This window comes from Macaca fascicularis, chromosome 5 (assembly GCF_037993035.2).
Source record: "Macaca fascicularis isolate 582-1 chromosome 5, T2T-MFA8v1.1".
In the NCBI taxonomy this organism is placed as follows: Eukaryota; Metazoa; Chordata; class Mammalia; order Primates; family Cercopithecidae; genus Macaca; species Macaca fascicularis.
This window is the reverse complement of record NC_088379.1, coordinates 53847118-53866065: the sequence shown is the minus strand read 5'-3', so window position 1 is coordinate 53866065 and position 18948 is coordinate 53847118. Positions and strand designations below refer to the sequence as shown.

The 18948-nt window shown below is 40.0% G+C and overlaps 1 protein-coding gene across 2 annotated transcripts in view; it reads right to left on the bottom strand.

Annotated features, from left to right (window-relative positions):
* The window catches only part of ANTXR2 (ANTXR cell adhesion molecule 2), a 160845-nt gene that overhangs the window by 91879 nt on the left and 50018 nt on the right, over window positions 1-18948 (bottom strand). For both annotated transcript variants that reach the window (XM_005554964.4, XM_005554963.4), the window contains exon 11: window positions 14997-15075. In XM_005554964.4, the coding sequence (XP_005555021.1) occupies window positions 14997-15075 (79 nt within the window). The remainder of the gene's footprint in view (window positions 1-14996; window positions 15076-18948) is intronic.

Genomic DNA, 18948 nt, shown 5'->3' with positions numbered 1-18948 from the left:
AAATCACCTGATGTTACACTCATCAAGCCATGTACCTCTTTGAGGGTTGGGTCCACATAAGAAGAAGTACCTTCTAATGTATTTGGATAAATGTGCACTGAATATTGGAGGTATCTTCCTGTTTTCTCATCTGTAAAATTAACATAATCTGAACAGCCTCCTCTTGGATTGTGAGTGTTAAATGAAGCCATAAAGGATTTAGCACATATACAGCAGTGCTGAGCACAGCATCTGGCACTTAATACCTGCTCAGCAAACAGGTTCTTGGTATCGTTATTGCAAAAGAGTCAGAAGATCAGTGATTTCAAGAGAAAAAAAAGGACATCTTTCCATTATTATTATCATCTTTTTTTTTTTTTTTTTTTGAGACGGAGTCTCGCTCTGTCGCCCAGGCTGGAGTGCAGTGGCGCGATCTAGGCTGACTGCAAGCTCCGCCTCCCGGGTTCACGCCATTCTCCTGCCTCAGCTTCTGGAGTAGCCGGGACTACAGGCGCCCGCCACCCCACCCGGCTAGTTTTTTCTTTTTTGGTTTTTTTTTTTAGTAGAGACGGGGTTTCACCACGTTAGCCAGGACGGTCTTGATCTCCTGACCTCGTGATCCTCCCGTCTCGGCCTCCCAAAGTGCTGGGATTACAGGCTTGAGCCACCGCGCCCGGCCTCCATTGTGTTTTTAAAAGCAGAGATCCATTTTAAAGATCTTTTTGTCCGGAGCTGCATGCCCCGGCCATAGCGAATAATAATTGAGGATTAAACGCCTGAGCTATATTCATTTCCACCCCACACCTTCTCCCTATCTTTGCCTTTTTTCCCCTGTACTAATACCTCATTAAAGATGGCGCTCTTCCTGCTTCTTCTTCACTCACTTTTCCCGCACCGGGGAAAATTGTTACTTAATAGCGCAAGCGCAACATGACGTCCGACCGGAGAAACCGAAACTAACCTGGCCACGCCCTCGGCAATGAGATCATTTCCGCCTTAGCCCAACCCCTTCCCTTCCAAGTGTATATAAGGCAGTGCATTACCGCCATTAAACGAGACTTGATCAGAGCACTGTCTTGTCTCCATTTCTCGTGTCTCTTGTTCCCCAAATTCCCACCCCCTCCTCCAGGGCCTGCTCTGACTATCCCGCGGGCCGGGATACGTGGCACCCGAACAGGGACCTGGAAACGAGGGACTCCGTGAGGAAGAGGACGCCAAAGGACGGTCGACCGCTAACGAAGACAAAAGGAGTCAAACTCTTCCTATCACCGTGGGAACCTGCCGCGTCAGAATCGAAGGTAAGTGACGCGTCCGAAATGGGACAAGAATTAAGCCAAGATCAAATATATGTAGGACAATTAAAAGAGGCTTTAAAGATACGAGGAGTAAAGGTTAAAGGTAATGATTTGTTTAAATTTTTTGATTTTGTAAAAGACACTTGCCCTTGGTTCCCACAGGAAGGAACTATTGATATTAAAAGATGGCGTAGAGTAGGGGATTGTTTGCAGGACTATTATAATACTTTTGGGCCAGAAAAAATTCCTGTAACCGCCTTCTCTTATTGGAACCTCATTAGAGATTTAATAGATAAGAAGGAGGCCGATCCGCAAGTCATGGCTGCGGTCGCTCAGACAGAGCATATTTTAAAGGTTAGCTCCCGCTCTAACCTCACAAAGCCTCCGCAAGATACGGAGGAAGATCTCATTTCCCTCGAAAGTGATCATGAGGAAATTAAGTCTCCTTCTGTAATAGATAAAGAAATACCACACGAAAACAAACCAAAAAAATACCCAATTTTACAGATGCTTCAAAAGGAGGAGGAAATTAATAAGCCTAATCAATTGGATATAAATTGGGATGATTTAGAAGAAGAGGCGGCTAAATATCACAACCCTGATTTGCCTCCCTTTACTTCATACCCACCCCCATATAATAAGACACATAATGAGGCTTCTGCGCCCATTGTTATGGCAGCAATAGATCCCAAAGAAGAATTAAAGCAAAAAAATTGCTCAACTAGAAGAACAGATTAAACTTGAAGAGTTACATCAATCATTGATAATTAGGCTCCAAAAGCTAAAAACAGGAAATGAAAAAATACCTAACTCAGACGCTATGGAGGGTTCCTTGCGCCCACTTCAGTGGCCTGGACAACATGTTCCAAGAGGGGGGTTAGTTGCTAGCCGACATAGAGAAGACTCCTCCCCCAAAGACGTTTTTCCGGTCACGGAAACCATAGATGAACAGGGACAGGCTTGGAGGCATCATACTGGATTTGATTTTACTATTATAAAAGAGTTAAAGACTGCTGCCTCTCAGTATGGGGCTACTGCTCCATATACTCTTGCTATAGTGGAATCTGTAGCTGAGAATTGGCTCACTCCTACAGACTGGAATACCTTAGTCAGGGCAGTTCTTTCTGGGGGAGACCACTTAATTTGGAAGTCAGAGTTCTTTGAAAATTGTAGAGATACAGCTAAAAGAAATCAACAGGCAGGAAACGGTTGGGATTTTGATATGTTAACAGGTTCAGGTAATTATGCAGACACTCAGGCCCAAATGCAATATGACCCTGGACTGTTCTCACAAATCCAGGCTGCTGCTACAAAGGCCTGGAGAAAACTTCCCGTTAAAGGAGATCCAGGGGCCTCGCTCACAGCGGTTAAACAAGGACCCGATGAGCCATTTTCAGACTTTGTGCATAGACTTATGACCACGGCAGGTAGAATCTTTGGAAATGCAGAAACGGGTGTAGATTATGTTAAACAGTTAGCTTATGAAAATGCTAACCCCGCCTGCCAAGCGGCAATCAGACCTTATCGAAAGAAAACAGATTTAACAGGATACATTCGCCTTTGTTCAGATATTGGGCCCTCATATCAACAAGGCCTAGCAATGGCCGCCGCTTTTAGCGGCCAAACAGTAAGAGATTTCCTCATTAACAAAGGTAAAGATAAAGGGGGATGTTTTAGATGCGGTAAAAGGGGACACTTTGCAAAAGATTGCTGTGAAAACCAAAATAGGAGTCCAGAAGCAAAAATCCCAGGCCTTTGCCCAAGGTGTAAAAGAGGAAGGCACTGGGCAAACGAATGTAAATCTAAAACTGACAGTCAAGGAAATCCTTTACCCCCCAGGCAGGGAAACGGGATGAGGGGTCAGCCTCAGGCCCCGAAACAAGCATATGGGGCAGTCAGCTTTGTTCCAGCCAGCAACAGCAATCCATTTCAAAACTTAGTAGAGCAACCCCAGGAAGTGCAGGATTGGACCTCAGTTCCACCTCCCACACAATACTAACACCTGAAATGGGACCGCAAACCTTAAATACCGGAATATATGGACCCTTACCACCTAACACTTTTGGGCTACTTTTAGGAAGAAGTAGTGTCACCATGAGAGGCTTACAAGTCCTCCCTGGAGTTATTGATAATGATTATGAAGGAGAAATTAAAATTATGGCCAGAGCTATTGATAGCATTATTACTGTCCCTCAAGGAGTTAGAATAGCTCAGTTACTCCTGCTACCTTTGGTTAAAACAGATAATAATATCCAATACTCTAATAGAAATATAAAAGGTTTCGGATCATCAGATATATATTGGGTGCAACCAATTACAAATCAAAAACTCTCTCTAACCTTATGGTTAGACGGGAAGGCATTCACTGGACTAATAGACACAGGGGCTGATGTAACTATCATTAAACAGGAAGATTGGCCCTCTCATTGGCCTACTACAGAAACTTTAACTCACTTGAGAGGAATTGGACAAAGCAGTAATCCTAAACAAAGTTCTAAATACCTAACATGGACAGATAAAGAAAACAATTCAGGCCTCATTAAGCCATTTGTCATCCCTTACCTACCTGTTAACCTTTGGGGGCGAGATCTACTCTCTCAAATGAAAATTATAATGTGTAGTCCAAATGATATAGTTACTGCACAAATGTTAACTCAAGGATACACCCCTGGTAAAGGTCTTGGAAAAGGAGAGAACGGTATCCCACAGCCTATACTGGTTTCAGGACAACTTGATAAAAAGGGGTTTGGAAATTTTTAGCTCAGGCCACTGACATACCTGCACCCCAAAGGTGCGCTGACCCCATTACTTGGAAGTCAGATGAGCCCGTTTGGGTTGATCAGTGGCCTTTACTCAATGATAAACTAAGTGCTGCCCAACAGTTAGTGCAGGAACAACTAGCAGCAGGACATATTGAGGAAAGTAATTCCCCTTGGAATACACCTATTTTTGTTATTAAAAAGAAGTCTGGTAAATGGAGACTCTTACAAGATTTAAGAGCAGTAAATATCACTATGATCCTTATGGGTGCCTTACAACCAGGATTGCCTTCACCGGTTGCGATTCCTCAAAAATATTTTAAAATCGTTATTGACCTTAAAGATTGCTTTTTTACAATTCCCCTTCACCCTGCTGACCAGAAAAGATTTGCCTTTAGTCTTCCATCTACAAATTTTAAACAACCAATGAAGCGCTATCAATGGAAAGTCTTACCTCAGGGTATGGCCAATAGTCCTACCTTGTGTCAAAAATATGTAGCTGCCGCTATAGAGCCAGTCAGAAAAACATGGGCACAAATGTATATTATACATTATATGGATGATATTTTAATAGCAGGAGAAATTGGCGAACAAGTCTTACAGTGCTTCGCCCAACTCAAACAAGAGTTAACAGCAGCCGGACTACAGATAGCCCCAGAAAAGGTACAATTACAAGATCCATACACTTATCTTGGTTTCCAGATTAATGGACCCAAAATCATTAATCAAAAGGCCATTATACGTCGTGATCATTTAAAAACTTTAAATGATTTCCAAAAATTACTGGGAGACATAAATTGGCTTCGACCGTACTTAAAGCTCACCACAGGAGAGTTAAAACCTCTTTTCGATATATTAAAAGGAGACTCTAATCCAAAATCCCCCAGGTCCATTACTAAAGAAGCATTAATAACACTCCAACAGGTAGAACATGCCATTGCAACACAATTTGTTACCGGTATTGATTATTCTCAGCCATTAATATTCCTTATTTTTAACACAACAATAACCCCTACTGGCCTATTTTGGCAGAACAATCCCATTATGTGGGTACACCTGCCCTCCTCCCCTAAAAAGGTTTTGTTGCCTTATTATGATGCCATAGCTGATCTAATTATCTTGGGAAGAGAAAACAGTAGAAAATACTTTGGAATAGAACCCTCTACCATTATACAGCCCTACACTCAATCACGCATCCATTGGCTGTTACAAAATACGGAAGCCTGGCCAATTGCTTGCGCTTCTTATACTGGCGCGATTGACAACCATTACCCACCTAACAAACTTATTCAATTTTGTAAACTTCATGCGTTTGTATTTCCCCATATTACCAGTAAAGAACCTCTCAATGACGCATTACTAATTTTCACTGATGGATCTTCCACAGGACTTGCCGCTTACACTTACAATAATGTAGTCGTTAAATTCCAGACCACTTATACATCAGCTCAGCTGGTCGAATTGCAAGCTATAATTGCAGCACTATCAGCTTTTCCTTGTCAGCCACTTAACATTTATACAGACAGCGCCTACCTGGCTCATTCAATACCCCTCTTAGAGACCGTGTCTCAAATTAAACATATTTCAGACACAGCTAACCTATTTTTACAATGTCAACAACTTATCCGAAAAAGGACTACTCCCTTTTTTCTTGGGCATATTAGAGCACATTCAGGATTACCGGGACCTCTAACACAAGGTAACGCAACAGCTGACACGGCAACAAAAACCATAGCCACAGTCACTACAGACAATTTGCAACAAGCGCAAAAAGCACATGCCTTACATCATTTAAACGCCCAAACCTTAAGACTTATGTTTAAACTTACCAGAGAACAAGCTCGACAAATAAACAATGCGCCAACTGCATAACATATTTACCTGTTCCCCATCTAGGAGTTAACCCCCGAGGACTCATCCCCAACGAAATTTGGCAAATGGACGTTACTCACCACTTAGAATTCGGTCAACTATAATATATCCATGTATGCATAGACACCTATAGTGGATTCATCAGTGCAACTCTCCAAACAGGAGAGGCCACCAAACATGTCATAGCTCATTTATTACACTGCTTTTCTATTTTAGGAATACCCAAACAAATCAAAACAGATAATGGACCCAGTTATATATCCAAAACCTTCTTACAATTTTGTAATACCCTACAAATTAAACATACCACAGGCATTCCCTATAATCCCCAAGGACAAGGTATAGTAGAAAGAGCTCATCTGTCATTAAAAACTATTATCACAAAATTAAAAGGGGGGAGCTGGTACCCCGTGAAGGGTACCCCCAGGAACATACTCAATCATGCCCTGTTTATCCTTAATTTTTTAAATTTGGACAGTCATGGAAAATCGGCTGCCGACCGTTTCTGGCATCCTGAATCTCAAAAAAAGTTTGCAATGGTAAAATGGAAAGATCCACTCGATAGTTCATGGCATGGCCCCGATCCAGTTTTAATTTGGGGAAGAGGCTCAGTATGCATCTTCTCACAAAAAAATGATGCAGCCAGATGGCTGCCTGAAAGATTGGTAAGACAAATAAATCATAACCATTGTCAGTCCAGGGAAGATAAATCTCCCTGAGAAGTTCTTTCCTTCTTGTTTTTCAGAAAATGAAGCCTAACATGAAATTCCTTTGGAGAATAATCGCTCTATATAACATAGTGACATTCTATGCAGGTTTTGGTGACCCTCGTAAGGCAAGAGAATTATTACGAAAACAATACGGCCAGCCTTGTGACTGCAGAGGGGGACAAATATCTGAACCTCCGTCAGATAGAATCACCCAGGTGACCTGCACGGGCAAGACAGCTTACCTAATGCCAAACCAGTTATGGAAATGTAAGTCTACCCCAAGAGATACCTCACCTAACGGGCCGCTCCTAGAATGCCCTTGTAGCTCTTTCCAATCTTCTGTACATAGTTCCTGTTATACTTCCTATCAACAATGCAAATCAGGCAATAGAACATATTATACGGCCACGTTACTAAAAACACAAACTGGAGGCATCGATGACGTACAAGTATTAGGATCCACTAATAAACTTGTACAATCTCCTTGTAACGGCCAAAAAGGAAAGCCTGTTTGTTGGAGCACTACCGCCCCCATTCACATTTCTGATGGAGGAGGCCCATTAGATATTACAAGAATTAAAACCGTCCAGAAAAAATTAGAAGAAATTCATAAAGCTTCTTATCCTGAACTCTAATATCACCCTTTAGCCCTTCCTGAGCTTAGAGGTAATTTTAGGCTCGATGCCCAAACCTTTGATATCCTCAATGCTACTTACAATTTACTTCAAATGTCCAATACAAGCCTGGCCCACGATTGTTGGCTTTGTCTTAAAATGGGCCCCCCTATTCCTCTAGCCATACCTAACCTTTCATTGCCCTATGTCAATTACTCAAATGAATCCTTAGTAAATAATTCCTGTCCTATTACCCCCCCCCCTTAGTTCAACCGATGACGTTTTCTAATTCCTCTTGCCTCTTTTCACCATCATATAATAACACTAAAGAAATTGATTTAGGCTATGTTGTGTTTGGCAACTGTACCTCCATAATCAATGCCACCAACCCTTTGTGTGCTATAAATGGCTCGGTTTTCGTTTGTGGAAACAACATGGCATATACGTATCTACCTACAAATTGGACAGGGCTTTGTGTTCTGGCCACTCTTCTCCCTGACATTGATATCATCCCTGGAGATGAACCTATCCCCATCCCCGCTATTGAACATTTTATTTATAGACCGAAACGAGCCATACAATTTATTCCCTTGTTGGCTGGACTAGGAATCACCACTGCTTTTACTACAGGAGCCACAGGCCTAGGAGTCTCACTAACCCAATATACTAAATTATCCAATCAATTAATCTCAGATGTACAGACCTTATCCAGTACTATACAAGATTTACAAGACCAAGTAGACTCGTTAGCTGAAGTAGTTCTCCAGAATAGAAGAGGTCTAGATTTGTTAACGGCAGCACAGGGAGGGATATGTTTGGCCTTACAGGAAAAGTGCTGTTTTTACGCCAACAAATCCGGAATCGTCAGAGATAAGATAAAAACTTTGCAAGAAGAACTAGAAAAGCGCAGAAAAGGCTTGGCCGCCAATCCACTATGGACTGGACTCGATGGACTTCTCCCCTATCTCCTGCCATTTCTTGGTCCTTTACTCACTCTTTTACTCTTCCTCACTCTCGGGCCTATAATCCTTAATAAGCTTATGGCATTTGTCAGACAACAAATTGAGGCCTTCCAGGCCAAACCTATACAGGTCCATTATCATCGCCTTGAGATGACTGAAAATGGTGAGTCTTATTTACCTTAATAAGACCACCTCCCCTGTGTGCTGAACTGGACAGTCAATGACGGGTAAGAGGACACTATCTCCATCGGAGCCTAAGACAGGAGGGCCGCCCTTGCTGCTGCCTTATCCCATGACGGGCCTAGAAGGTGGGGGTGAATTGACCCAACCTAAGACAGGCGCAGTTCCCGAGGGGTTTTCTTGTCATAAAAATATAAAAAGGGGGACCTGTCCGGAGCTGCACGCCCCGGCCATAGCAAATAATAATTGAGGATTAAACGCCTGAGCTATATTCATTTCCACCCCACACCTTCTCCCTATCTTTGCCTTTTTTCCCCTGTACTAATACCTCATTAAAGATGGCGCTCTTCCTGCTTCTTCTTCACTCACTTTTCCCGCGCCCGGGAAAATTGTTACTTAATAGCGCAAGCGCAACATGACGACTGACCGGAGAAACCAAAACTAACCTGGCCACGCCCTTGGCAATGAGATCATTTCCGCCTTAGCCCAACCCCTTCCCTTCCAAGTGTATATAAGGCAGTGCATTACCGCCATTAAACGAGACTTGATCAGAGCACTGTCTTGTCTCCATTTCTCGTGTCTCTTGTTCCCCAAATTCCCACCCCCTCCTCCAGGGCCTGCTCTGACTATCCCGCAGGCCGGGATACTTTTGAGGAGAGATGAAGATAAAGGATTGTCTAAATACAAACCCCCCTCAGACTCTAATCTTAAATCTCTTACATCTAAAACTTAGTTTCCCCATTTTAAACTACATATATGGTTACTTTCAATCATTCATTTACAGAATAATTTTGGAGCACTTGCTCTGTCTAAGGACCAGTGGTGGGAGACGGGCAATGAGCACAGCACAAGCCCTGCCATCAACATCTCAAGGCTGGTAAGAAAGGCCCAGAAGCAAACAGGAACTCATAGCTCAGTTCCTAAGGGCCTTAACAGGACTGAGCTCTGGATGTTCCTGAAGCAGACAGAAGAGCTTCTTTATTTGTGGGATTTTAACAAGGACTAATCAATGACTAGAATAATAGTGTTTTACTTTGTTTGGCTTTCAAATGCCTGAGCAAGTAAAAAGCATTATCCTCACAATGAGCAATATCACTAACGGCATTCCACCTGTTCGTGATATGCAAATATGACCGAAAGACTAAATATCATTTAAATCCAAGGTCCAGGTATTTATCATAATATTACCCACTATACTCTTCTATTTTCAATAGATATTCCATGCACAAATCAGCAGGTGCATCTCATCAGCGCAAGTCTCATTTTTCATATCTATGAAATGGTAATATTACTCCCACAGGCAACAGGTATTTGAGGTTAAATACAAAGCAATGGTTAAATCTAAGGAGAAAAAATAATTATCCTATAATTACTGTCAACATGAAAAAGTGAACTACAGTATTTATTATCCTGTAATAACTAGAGGAATAATAAAAGTCACAGGGAAGAGAAGGCTTCAAGTCATCAGCCTTGGCGGACACAGGGAGATCACCGGTGACCCCTCGGACTTTTTCTCAGCCCTGGCTCACCTTGGCCTCTCCCAGGCACCTACTGGTGCCCTCTCTTCACCTTGGAATTCGAACTTCCTTTGTCTTCTTCATTCGGTGTCTGGTCTTCCCAAGTCTTGAGCAGTTCTTTCTCTTATTTCTTCACTTACTCTATTCACCAAGACAGCCTTACCTATTTATTCAGTTTGATTAAACTTTAAACTTCAATCAAATCAGGTTTCTTCTGACTGTGGGTCTTGGATCTCCCTTTTCTTTAAGAATCTACTTTTAAAAATTTGTGACCGGGTGCAGTGGCTCACGCCTGTGATCCCAGCACTTTGGGAGGCCGAGGCAGGCAAATCACGAGCTCAGGAGACTGAGACCATCCTGGCCAACATGGTTAAACCCCGTCTCTACTAAAAATACAAAAATTAACTGGGCGTGGTGGCACACACCTGTAATTCCAGCTATTCGGGAGGCTGAGGCAGGAGAATTGCTTGAACTCAGGAGGTGGAGATTGCAGGGAGCCGAGCTCACGCCACTGCACTCCAGCCTAGCAACAGAGCAAGACTCAGTTTCAATAAATAAATAAATAAATAAATAAGTAAATAAATAAAAACTTCTAATCACAAAATATTTCTCTACCTTTTGAAAGGCATTTATTTTTTTTTTAATTTTTTTTTTTTTTTTTTTTTTTTGAGACGGAGTCTCGCTCTGTTGCCCAGGCTGGAGTGCAGTGGCCGGATCTCAGCTCGCTGCAAACTCCGCCTCCCGAGTTTACGCCATTCTCCTGCCTCAGCCTCCCGAGTAGCTGGGACTACAGGCGCCCGCCACCTCACCCGGCTAGTTTTTTGTATTTTTTAGTACAGACGGGGTTTCACGGTATTAGCCAGGATGGTCTCTATCTCCTGACCTCGTGATCCGCCCGTCTCGGCCTCCCAAAGTGAAAGGTATTTAAATCTCCTTTAACTCTGAGCAGTTTTACAGACCCTGGAAGACTATCTTTCTCAAGGCCCTGGGAGCTATTCCTTTGAGATCATCAAGGGAGATACTACCCCTATCACACGGTCTCTGTAGAAGGGGAGAAACCTAATATCAGTGGCACCTTGCTCCAAGTTTTGCCACTACCTCCTATTAGGAAGGTAGGAGAAAGTTTACTTTTCCTTTAGGTAAGGTCAATTAGCAGATACTGGTGGCCTATAATTCCCACCATCCCAGCTTTGAAAATTCTCCAGATTTTTGTTTGATCACAGTTAAATTCAATCACTCTTCCCTCTTGCAACAGTCTTGAATAAGGTCTTCCTTGCCTGTTTAATTTTGTCCAGTGCATTTTTTTTCTTTGACTCTATGTATGCCTCCCCACTTCAAAATGACATTAACTCTAAATTCTCCCATTTTCCCTTCCCTTCCTACAACCTCAGCAAAAGTAAAACTTAAATTTTTACTTCCAGCACTGATCACTCACTGAGATGTGAAACTATAGCTACAAGTACCCGCTTGACACTGCTAGCCTCACTTACAGAACATGTCTACAGTGAAAATTCTTCCCATCTCCAGATTCACCTCTCGCTTTGGATGTTTCCAATGGCAGCATCATTCTTCCAGCCCATGAGATTCAATATTTTGGAATCAAACATTCCCCCATAACCACTAGTAAGTCACTTTATAATATGTCTTTCTTCATTAATACAATTTACATGGCTATTTCTAGGACTATTTCTACCACCATCAGTCAATTTAGAAACTAAAGTTTTATGCCTATATTCTAGCATTTGCTTCCTAAAAGCTTTTTCTGTGCCTTTTCTTTTCCTGTCCTTTCTCTTACATGTCACTACTGATTTAATCTTCCTAAAATAGTATGTTTCACCATCACATGTGTGTCCAAAGCCCTTTAAAACCATATTATTATTTATTGGAGTCAGACCTTGTGATTTCTCAAGCCAATAAAACCTGAAAAAAAAGCTTCTCACATAGGCTTGCCAGCTAATAATTCTGCCAAATAACAGCATACAAGGAAAAAGAGAAAAGAAGAGAAGAAGCAGGAGGAGGGAGAGGAATGTGAGGAAGGAAGAAGAAAGGACTGAAGGAATAGGGAGAAGGAAGGTGGGAGAAAAGAAAGAAGGAAGTATGGAATGAGGGAGGGAAGAAGGGAGGGAGGTAAGAAGGGAGGGAGGGAGGGAAGGAAGGAAAGGATAAAGGAAGGAAGGAAAGGATAAAGGAAGGAAGGAAAGGAGGGAGAGGTCGGTCCTGACAAATTAAGTATATTTCCTCAATCAAAGGATATTTTAAAATTAAAATGGGACAAAGAACAATTTCAAAATAAAAGAATTATTTCAAGTTAAATAAATCTAATAATATGAAAAATATAATCCATTTTCTTTCCTTTTTTCGTTTCAGCACCGTAGAATTTGGGAATCACAGCCTGTCGGATGAAACTCTAAATTCAATTCAGTTTTTTAGGTTGTTGATAATCTGGTCTAAATTTTCTATTTCCAATCATTTCTTCCGCTTATTTCTACTCCAGTCAAATGCATCTCCTGTCAATTTCATCAACACATTCCCACCCCATTTGCTCTTTCTCTATAATATGCTCCCTGTCCTCTTTCTTTGCTGACATCCTAGTCTCCCTTCAAGGCCCTGTCTGAATTAGTTCCCCCACAACCATAAAACCTTTCTCTGGTACTCTTTCCCTTCTTGCTCTAAGCTCCTGGAAGCCATTATTTCCCAGTAAATATTATGTGGAATTTTGTTGCCTAATTTATTCCATCCATTTATCAACAACTAACAGCTCCAAAGTTTGTACATACAATCCAGACCTCTCTCAGAACTCCAGACTTGCACATCCAGGGGCCTGACATTTCCACTGCGATGTCCAATAGACATCTCTCGTTCAGCCCCACCACAACTGAACTCCTCGTTGTTCAGAAACTGCTGTGCCTGATGACAATTCATCCTTCTGTTTGGCAAAACCACGGTTGCTTTTGCATAAACCTAATAGCTGCTCAAGCAAAAACACTTGGAACTATTCTTAATTTCTTTCTTTCTCTCACATCCTACATCTAATCTGTCTAGGGATCCCATGGACTTCCCCTGTAAAATATATTCTAATTCAACCCTTTCTCACCATCTCCACTTTGATCACCCCAGTAGGGCCATCCTCCCCTGGGTGGGGAAGGATTCTTGCATTGCTGAAATAGCCACAGAATTGGGCTTGATGTTTCCACGTTTGCTGCCATTCGCAAAGTCTGTTTTCATAAAGCAGCCAGAGTGATCCTTTCAAAACAGTGAATCAAATCATGTCACCTTCCAAGGTCTTCCTGTTTCACTCAGAAGAAAAGCTCAGGTCCTGACAATGACTACATACCCTACAAGATCTGCCCTGCTCCTGCCACTCTCTCCTCCTTATCCGGAGGCTCCCACTCTCCCTGACTACTTTCACTCCAGCACACTGGCTGGTTGCTCTTCTTGAAACTTGCCAGAGACTTGTCACCTCAGGCTTTGCTCTAGCTTCTCCCTCTGTGTGCAGGACTCTTCCCTTAGATGGTCTGCAGAGCTCACTCCTTTACCTTCAAGTCTTTTGCTCAAAGCCTTCCTTCTTAGTGAGAATCACTTTGACCCCTTCTTGACTTTTACAGCTTGCTCCTTTCCCCTCACTTCAACACTGACACACCAATGATCCTTTTTCTGAAATCTCCCCACTCTTAAACCATCTTGAGTCATATTACCCTCACTCAGGAACAAGACCTAGAAAGTGTTCCTTAAAGCACACAACCTATACATCCCAGACGAGTCATTTAGCTTCAGCATCCTTGCATGTGAAAATCATGCATTGTTATAGGATAGGAACAAAGACCTGTTTTCCTGCTTGCATGGAAGAAAGGAAGAAAAAGACGGTTTGGAGGTGTAGAATAGGAAGACGGATGAGGAAGGAATGCCATTTCAGTGAGCTAAACACTGAGAAACTACAAACCACAAATATTTGTAATTTCAACCACATCCTGAGGGACCAGAAAACCAGCAAACTGCAACATCCACAAAACCTACAAAATGCAACAGGCGCTAGAAATGGGAGAAAAAAAAACCCTCCTCAAAAAGCACAAACACAAAAACAAAAAACCTAGCTATTTTCAAAATAGAAGTAGGTGTTGGCAAAGACTTATCCAAGGAGTTAAAAAGTGACCCAAGGGTCCATAAGATATTCCTTTTACCTGAAGCATTGTCTTACAATGAGAAATACAACTACCTCTATACAGATAACATTGAATTGTTTTTGTTTTGTTTTGTTTTGTTTTCTGTTGGAAGGGTGTCTCCTGAATTAGTAGATCAAAATACAAAACCATGAAACCATGAGATGTGAGAAAATGTTTAGATTTAGGATTTTGGTCTTTTGGAGGGCAGGAATTTTTCTTTTTTGCTTTGATTTATATACATTTTACAAAATATACTCAGAAATAATAACCACATGGTTAGTCCTGTTTAAGGCTTCCTGTTTCTATGTTCAATAATATAATATTAAAACTTTCTATAAATCCACAAAATTAAATAAAAGGAAGAAAATGTGTACTGAATGGAGTTTATATTTCAAAATACTGCATTTAGGCAATGCAAATCAGTAGTCTCAAAATATACATTTCATGTGGTTACAAACTAAGATAGTATCAAGCTGTCAAAATCAACCTTCTTATTCAGAAAGCACCAATATTTTAAATGAACAAAATAATAAAGTCACATATTAAGATACAATAATTTGATTTCAAACCATGATAAATGTCTTAGATACTGGAATCTAACCTGGAATCTACAGAAAACATAATTTCTATATTTAATGTTTTAAGAAAGAAAGTGCTTCATTCTCAGATTATTCTCTTACCTTATCTTGATTTTAAATATGGCTTTTGAATTCTATAAATATCAAAATCAAATGCATACTACCTTAAAGTTCCTATGAAAGGCAGCTCAACATAAAATAAAGCAATGTCACCCAAAACAAATTCTATACAAAATTTTTCCTTATAGTGGTCTCCAATGTTATTGTTTGCATCTCCTTTACTGTAGTCTGCAACAGCACCAAAGATCCATAGATTATTTCTGGATGGAATTAATTTTAAAAGATAATCTTTATGCAAACTTTTACTTACACATTCTGTGGCTGTGACAATTAATGAGCCTGAGATGACAGATTTTCCTCCATTAAAGCTCACTGAAACATCAAGAGTTCTGAAAAAGAAATGAAGAAACAATAATTTTATATACAATTAAAACCAGAGGAGGAGGAGATTTTTATTTCCTTACATAATTCAAAACCAGCCAGAAAACATACTTAAAGAATAAGGGTCTTGAACTCCTGACCTCAGGTGATCCACCCACCTCGTCCTTCCAAAGTCCTGGGATTACAGGCATGAGCCACCACGCCTGGCATGGCCAACATGGTGAAACCCTGTCTCTAGTGAAAATACAAAAATTAGCCGGGTGTGGTGGCAGGCGCCTGTAATCTCAGCTACTCAGGAGCCTGAGGCAGAAGAATTGCTGGAACTTGGGAGGCAGAGGTTGCAGTAAACTGAGATCATGCCATTGCATTCCAGCCTGGGCCAACAACAGTGAGACTCAGTTTCCAGAAAAAAAAAAAAAGAGTAAGAGTCACAGCTTTTGGTAAATTATGCCAGCTTTTTTCTTCCTTAGTTCTAGTCTGTACTTATTAGTAAGGCAAACTTATTAAGTGGTTTAATTGTTTCTTTACAAAGTAGTAACAGAAATACAGACATTAAGAAATTTCTCAATCCAGAAAAATGCCGAGGTTGTTTCAGATTCACAAAAACCTACAAAGAAAGAAAAGCTTTAGATCCCATTTAGCCTATTTTCCTGTCTCTAGGTATTACTACTAAGAATATGAAACTGGAAGCAATAAACCAGTCAAAAATAAAATATAAAGAAAGTGAATATGAAAGACAGCGACAAAGAAAAGAAAGAAGAGAGAAGGATTTATTTGCAGGTATTTGTTGTAGATGGTCCCAAGATATTAAACTATCCCAATGAAGGTACAAAGAAGAGATAATTTTTGTTCCTAGCTAATAAATATTATAGTTAAAATATAGTTCTTATTTTGAAAATATGATTTCAAATTCTAAAACAAGTAATAATCATTAAAATTTCATTAATTTAGATTGATTATTTGGGATTAGTTAGCCTAGAGTTAGTAACTTTTTATTAAAACAATAACTAAAACAAGATATCAAAGGAGAAAAACATGACAAGAGGCTTTGTACGGAAAGAGCTCTTTTCCAAAATAGTTTACAAAGGATATTATCATATGATTGGTTTGCAAACAAATCAAAGCCATCCATCCATAGGCCAAGCATGGTGGCTCACGCCCATAGTCCCAGCACTTTGGAAGGCTGAGGTGGGAGGATTGCATGAACCCAGGAGTTTGTTGTAAAAAAACAAAACAAGGCAGTCATTTCTTCAGAATGAGCAATTAGGTTTAAGTTTTCTTTCTTAATACGCCACTTGGCCTTCTGTGTTGGAATAGTTCAAAAGTACAGTTAATTAGATGTAAACATCCAGAATTCTCATTCTTTTCTGGATTTAGCTAAACCATTTTTTTTTTTTTTTTTGAGATAGAGTCTCGCTCTGTCGCCCAGGCTGGAGTGCAGTGGCGTGATTTCGGCTCACCGCAACCTCTGCCTCCCGGGTTCAAGTGATTCTCGTGCCTCAGCCTCCCGAGTAGCTGGGATTACAGGCACGGGCCACCACTCCTGGCTGATTTTTGTATTTTTAGTAGAGACGGGTTTTCACCGTGTTAGCCAGGATGGTCTCGATCTCCTGACCTCATGATCCACCCGCCTCGGCCTCTCAAGGTGCTGGGATGACCCTATCTCAAAAAAAAAAAAATGGTTTAGCTAAATCCAGAAAATAATGAGAATTCTGGATGTTTACATCTAATTAACTGTACTTTTGAACTATTCCAACACAGAAGGCCAAGTGGCGTATTAAGAAAGAAAACTTAAACCTAATTGCTCATTCTGAAGAAATGACTGCCTTGTTTTGTTTTTTTAATGACTAAGCATAATCAAATAAAATATTGTCTTCCCTAGTTCTTAATTCCTCTACTTTAAAGCATGTGGCCGGAATCATCTGACATGTTGGCATGGTTTTATTTTTTTGGAAAGATAATTTTGATTCATAATAATATGTGATTCTTGCAGGTAATCTTACTGACTCAACTTTAAGGGATCAGTAGACATTGACTGAAGTTGTTTATAATGGGACAGTTAAAATTCACCAGAAACAAACAAGTTCTCTAATGAAGGAAACATTCAAACTTTTAATGCTTAACAAATGAAATGAGAACAGAAGATATAATTTTAAAACAAAGTTTACTCTTTCCTATAGTAGAAATGCATGCTGATATGATCTTGTAACTGACCAAAATAACTGCATTCTCTGAAAATCTCAGTCTAGTATAATGTGGCTGGTGTAAAAAATAAATAAATAAATAAATAAATGAAACTGAGTTAAGTCTCCACAGATATAGAAATCCACTTGATGATATATGATGTATGGAACTGAAACAAGAATATCTTCCTCTTTTTGAGAGTAGTAGTAGCAGCGTGATCAAAATGTAACCATAAACACCACTCACAATTACAGGCAATTGTTGATTTCTTACTAAGAACCAGGCACATTAATTCATCTTCTCATTTAATTCTCACAGCAACCTACTGAGGTCAGCACTAGCATCATCTCCATTTTGTAAATGAAGAAACAAGCTTAAAAAGGTAACTTGCCCAAATATTGGACTTCACTGACTCTGTACTCAAAATGCTTTCACTTCTACAACATACTACTTTAATCCTCCACATGTATTTTAGGGTCTTATATTTACATTTCTCTCATTAAAATGAATTTCAGTTGAATCTTCCAGCCTTTTACTACATTCACATATTTCTCATGGTTAACTAGAATGGCATTTACTATATGCTAAAGCAATATATTTATTTGTGACTATATATATTTATGAATATGTGTGTATAGATATATGTATGTTTTCTGTGAAAATTTTTCAGAAGCGTTGCAAATATGAAAAACACAGTTACATCAGCTTTTAAACTTTGCTGCTTCTTTTAGAAAAACATTTTTGAAATTATTGGGATGGTATTGGCACCATCATTAAGCTAGTGCCTTTGCCCAAAGCTATGCTACTCCTTTTCTGGCACAGGTTGAGAAAACCACCCCCTGTAATCCAAACCAAATTCTGTGAGCTTTCTTTGCCTCAAGACTCAATGATACATATTTAATGTTTTCTGTCATATTTTATGTCATTTATGTTACCATCTATGGATTGTTATTCCTACTATTACATAACTTCTACTTCTGGTTAGTATGTTTCTGACAGTGGAAACCATACTGTCAGTTACAGAGGCTTTCTTATGGGCCAAGTATTAAAACAACATTGTGTTTACTTAGGTGCAAACATATATGGGAGGCAAGAGAGCAGTTTGTTTTTATGTGCCCCAAGGATCTAATAATATTGAAAAAAGGGATTTCGGCAAATCTGGAGTCCTGAGTTTGAACCCTCATCACTCCATTTTTAATCTTCCATTTCTCAATGTGTAAAATGGGGAGAACTGTACCTATTTCAAAGTTGTTTTGAGGAAAAGAGCTTGGTAAAATAATATACATAAAATATACAACACAACACCTGGGACACAACAAGCACTCCATAAATTACTGTTAACACCTGGATATTTGTCTAATGGATTATTTAGAATATCAAGGTACTTTTTAATAAACCTTTTAGATTCGAGCTAAGAAGCAATGTATACAGAAGGAATAAAATCATTATGTGATACCTTTTGTTTAATTTAATAAATTTCTATTCTGCTTACTGCCATATAAAAATACTGTAAGCTAAATTATTTTTAAAATGTCTACCATATAATGTCGGGAAATTTCATGTAAAATTTTTTTTCAACGCTATATTCTTCCTGTTATAAAACATGACCTCGATTAAATCCAACATTATAGCTATGTTGAGCTCTGTGCTTAAACCTCAGGCCTAAAATCACACTCCAAATTGGTTTAGGAATATTT